We start from the raw sequence: 5,451 nt of genomic DNA, 5'->3' as shown, positions 1-5,451 counted from the left end.
ATATAAGCAAAAACATATTAACGATAATTAAATAATAAAATATATGGTTAATTCTGATCCATTATATTAATTATTGATATGGAAATAATATCTTATTAAGTCTTGAATTAACATGTCAATAGTCGGTTGCATTGAGAACTTTAGCTACTGAAACTATATAAGGTTCTTAGACCGAATTAATTTAAGGTTAACTTTTGCTTTGATGATTATTATAACCTCTCGTAGTATGACGTAGTCCAAGTTCTCACTAACTATATAATTTTGCATTACTGATTTCCTGAGAGGTCTGGGACAATCATGGATCGAGATGGCAAAAATGATATAAAAACATATTAACGATAATTTTGAAAGTATTTAAAAAAGTAAATTTTATTATTTAAACTATGACAAAAAGGATTCATTTAGTTTTCTCTTAATAAATATAATTGTTTGATATACAACTCACACCACTATAAATAGAAGAGTAATCTGGATTGATACTTAGATACTCTTACTTGAATTTACTATACCACAACAAATTCAAAATAATTTTTTGATGTAACTTAAATTGATTGCTCTAGTCTCATTTCATGATTAACTTAGTCTTACATTATTTTAGAATTACTATCATTACTTGATGTTAAAGAAATATTATTCAATCCTTAATTCACATCTTTCATTAGAAGAGTTTTGTGGGGACTTCTTTGAAAGTTTGTCATTTCTGTTTTTCCAAATGATCAATAAGGACTTCTTAATCTAAAAAAATAAATAGAAAATGAGGTGAATAAATTTTCAAAGACTGTAAATTTATGTCTTAAGTTTAATCTCATTTTTTTACTATTATACTTGTGCGTTCGTGATCATTGTAGATTTTATATTTGATAAAGAATTGTGATACTGGAAAGCAAGCACAACAACCCTTCAAAAACTGACTCTCCAACCACACAGAGAGATAGGAATATTTCATTGGGATTAACGATGGTTAATCGGATTAAGAGATGGAAGAAAAATCTTGGTTGATTTGGAAAATCTTGTGCTGTAAAACGACCCCATGGGACATTTCTCTTATAATTGTAAAGTACAGACAAACTAAAGTTATGTATAAAAAAATTATGAAACCCACTTGCAAACCAACTTGCCATTGCAACGATAGTTTCTACCTTACAGCTCACGTTTCTATAATGATATATAATAATAATAGTAGCAACAACAAAAAAAGAGAGAATATTACGAAGGAGGCAAAGATTTGCAACTTGACGTTTTTTACGCACCAAGTTGAGTTCAACCAAGCCAAGTTGCTCTTGAGAGGTTGGTTCGTATCCACCATAGAAAATTAAAACTAATATATAACGTCGTAATCGAAACACATAGTACAGAACAATCCTTATTATACGGCAAAAGTCCAAGTCACGTTCCCTTTTTTCGATTTTATTAATGTACGCAAAAGGGTTTCATTTCTGATGTTCTTTTTTGACTAATACGGAGTTAAGTACTGTATATATGTTTTAGTTACAGTCATAGGATAGGGGAAAATATTTCAGAGAAGCTTCAACGAAACTTCTAACCAACAGTGCTCTCCGTCACACACCGACTCTGAATATGGATAAACTCTGAAAATTTCTACTATATATGTTCGAGGTTTGTGAAGACTTAGGAATAATACAAACGTGAAACTCCATAATAATCTAGTGTTTCGGATTAGGACTCAGGTCTCTTACTTAAAGAATTCATACGTTCTTTGTTATCTTTTTTATGTGTTGAAGTAATGTAGATAAATACCTTTCAAAGGTACTCTCAACACTCAAGTCAATAATATAACTGATCAGTTATCACAACAGTGATGCATATAATGTATACAATATTATAAAGTCATATTGAAATATTTATTTATACTAGTTGTGATGAATTTTTATGCAGATCTAATGACGATCCAATAACGTCTTAATTTGTATTAGAAGCTTAATGAGTCATTATTACTAATAATCTTATCATATTGTTAGGTCATATTGGACACAACCTAGCCCTAGGTGGATCCGAGAGGACGACCTGGTTGTATCCGAAAGAACAACCTGAGAAAACAGTTTGAATGCTGCTTGACCTTTGACCAGACTGTACAATACATACGAGACCAACGATACAACTAGATTTTGGTTTTTATTTAAGAATGTGCTTTTATTATGTTTAACTACATGCACATACGATATTATTTAAAAAAATAGTGGAAGTCCTAACTCAACTCAATAAAAGTAATTTGTAAAATAAAATTTGCATTCACTTGCCTACTCTAAATTGATTTTATTTTTAATCAACGTAAAACTTTTAACAATATTTAAATTTTATAGTGTACTCGATAAGCATCGAAGGAACCTTAGCCTGACGAGGAGGTGGGCCGATCGATTAGGACGGAGATGGTAAGGAGGCGGATGTTTGACGGTTAATAAGCATTAAAAGTCAATCAATGTAGTAAGAAACGGAACATATAACGTTAATAGTTAGATAACGAACAATAGAAAATAAAATATACGACATGGATATGGTATTGATTAGCGGTTAACGATTATTATTAAAAATCAAGTCTATAAATATAAGATTTATGTTCAGATAAAGACACTTTTTTTCTGAATTATTACAATCTTGATATCCCTAAAATTAACGCTGACTTGAACGTGGGAGTGTTTTTTTTTAGGAGAAAAGCTATGTTGGGGAAACAAATTTGATTTCTAAATTATATAAAATTATTGAATATGGTAAAAATAAATTTAATTAGATTAGTTTAATAAATCTTAAAGTCTTTTCTTTCACGAGTTACTGCTCAAAGTTCACAACGCTATATCCGGCTGGAATAAATATATGAATGGAAAATAATGAGTGTGCTTGGGCGATGGAATAGTCAAAGACAATTAGTCTAATCGGAATGGCTATGTATCTCTTCAATTTCTTAATCTCCAGCGGGTCACGTCCCATCTCGAGAAAAGAAATTTTCTTTATTCAGAAGAGACTAAAACTTTTTTTTTTTTTACAAAATATGATATTTAATTCTTTCTTCATTTCAAAACAATGATATTTTAAAATTATGACACGTAGATTAAGGAATAACTAATTGATATAAATTTAGATTTCATTTTTTTTTCTGAACGTTTATTTATTTATTTCTTTTTTATTTACGTGGTATTATATTAATTATTCTTAATTATATGTACGGACATTGTTGGAAAATAAATTAAAAATGGAAATAAAAAAATAAAATTAAGAGATTATTAGGAAAAAGTATTTTAAAAATTGAATTTCATTTAGCTTAGTCTACGACATTATGAAATATTTTAAAAAGGAAGAAAACATCAAGTGTATACAATTGAATCTAAACCAAACGAGTGACTAAATATTTGGCTTAGCTCTAGCACAAAAGAGTTAGTAATTGACAAAAATGATGGATAAGATTTGAATCCATATCGAAAGAAATGTCAATCTTTTGTATTTGATTACATTTTAAGCACGATTATTTTCGAAGAAATACAATAATGGAAAATCAAATAATTCATTCAGCAAAAATTAATTATTTTATTGAAAATTAAAAATTTGAGTACATTTAATAAAATATATTAAACATTGTTCAACGATCAATTTGATTTCTTCATCGCCAGTCAAATTTTCTTAATAAAAAAATATTACTTCTTACAAGTAACAATTTCTCAAATATATCTCGAAATTTATATGTCTGTGAGCGTAAATGTTATTCTAAATTTCACTTTAGTGATAATAATATAAAATAGATGAAGAGAAAAAATATTAAACTTTAAAAAAATGAATAAGTTAAATCTTAAACTAGAGATTTGACTTTTTTTTAGTAAATATTTAGAAATTCAATTTTTTTTAGTGAATTCGTAAAAATTTTTGTTGTGCAGTCTCTCTGATTAATAAGTATTCTAAACTTAACTTTGTATTTTAATCTAGTATTAATCGTTGAATATTTATGAACTTCCTCACACTTAATTATTTGTATATTATGCTCCGTAAGGTCATTTTTATTATAATTAATCGAACAATCAACATGGTATACCAGAAAGTCTTAACGGGCAAGAAAAAACAGTTTAAAACATAGATAACTCATTAATTGAATATTTATTACCCTATTTTCGAAATTGAAGCATTGAAGGAACCACTTATTAAGCATTAACAAAATGTTAAATATTTGTACACTTAGTTTGAGTTAGGTTTTCATGCTATATTTGAAATGAAAAGGTAAATAAGCACATGTGTATGACATAATCTCATCAAATTCAACTAGAATCATTCTCTTCTACTACATGAAAAAAAGGATATTTACATTACAGGAAGAAGATGAAAATTGAATACAAATTGAGCACACCATAGATTCGGTGCAAATGAAGCACTCGCAGTCCTCGATCAGACAAAAGAGGCAGTAGAATGAAAAATGAATAAAAGAAGAGATGGATAGAACGAAGGAACTATATAATATATATCATATATATATATATATATATATATATATATATATTATATGTCACATTCATTTCAATCATCGCAGTCTGATCTTGAGTTCTCCAAAAACAAATCTTAACGGTGTTGGTTTCCACCAATTTCAAACACGGAACGGAACGTGATTCGAAGCCGTATTCGAAACAAAAATAAACGATGAAGGAAAAGGGAAAAGAAAAAAAAAAAGAGTTTGTTTGTTCAGTGTTGACTTGCCATGTTTTCAGCGATCTGAGCGAGGGACTGCAGATTGCACCGTACGATTGTATCCACGAAGACGCAAGTCTCCTCCTTAGTGTTACCTGGCGGTACGTCAACCACGTAGGACTCGATCACAACCGTGCCTCCGTTACCGTCACCGTGGAGCGTCGTCACAGACCGATAGTTCCTCAGGCGGTGGTCGCCGCCGATCACGCTGAAGCTCATCACGTGCCGCTCATCGTCAAGGATCTCGAGGCGCTCGGTGCTCGAAACGGCCGGGAGGCCGGAGACCACGCGCACCTCGCGGAGCGCGCCAACGCGAATGCCGTCGCCGGTGACCACGTGGCAGCTCTTCACGAAATGCTTGTACCCCTGCGGATTGTCGAACCGTCGCACCACGGGCCACACGGCGGAGACCGGCGCCTCGATCGCCTGAATCACGACGGAGCAGCCCTGGCCGGGCCCCACTGCGTGCGTGTGGTGCCGCGCCGCCGCCTCCGGCACGCTTCCTTTGGGCAAAAGACGTCGCGTTGACGGCGCCGTCTGCGGTGGCTTGGGACAGTTAACGCCGTTTGCTATGGCGGTGGATGCATCGGTTGTATGGTTGAATCGGTGGAGTTGTATAGGGCAAGTCATTTGTAGTTCATGTAATAGATATATGTTTCCCTAATTTCTCTTCTCCCCCTCCACCAAACAAAGATCTTTGCTTATGTTATGTTAAAAGGGTTTTTCCTCAAATGGTTGTTGTTGCAAGAGCAAGCATATATATATATATAT

At 32.2% G+C, this 5,451-nt stretch overlaps 1 protein-coding gene across 1 annotated transcript; it reads right to left on the bottom strand.

Moving 5' to 3' along the window:
• Positions 1-4,510: 4,510 nt before the first annotated feature.
• Positions 4,511-5,451, bottom strand: LOC108338191 (abscisic acid receptor PYL4). The gene has a single exon (XM_017574939.2). The coding sequence runs from the start codon at positions 5,308-5,310 to the stop codon at positions 4,675-4,677; it is 636 nt and encodes a 211-aa protein (XP_017430428.1). The 5' UTR covers positions 5,311-5,451; the 3' UTR covers positions 4,511-4,674.

Source organism: Vigna angularis, chromosome 7 (genome assembly GCF_016808095.1).
Source record: "Vigna angularis cultivar LongXiaoDou No.4 chromosome 7, ASM1680809v1, whole genome shotgun sequence".
Taxonomy (NCBI): Eukaryota; Viridiplantae; Streptophyta; class Magnoliopsida; order Fabales; family Fabaceae; genus Vigna; species Vigna angularis.
This window is presented reverse-complemented; position numbering and strand designations above follow the sequence as displayed.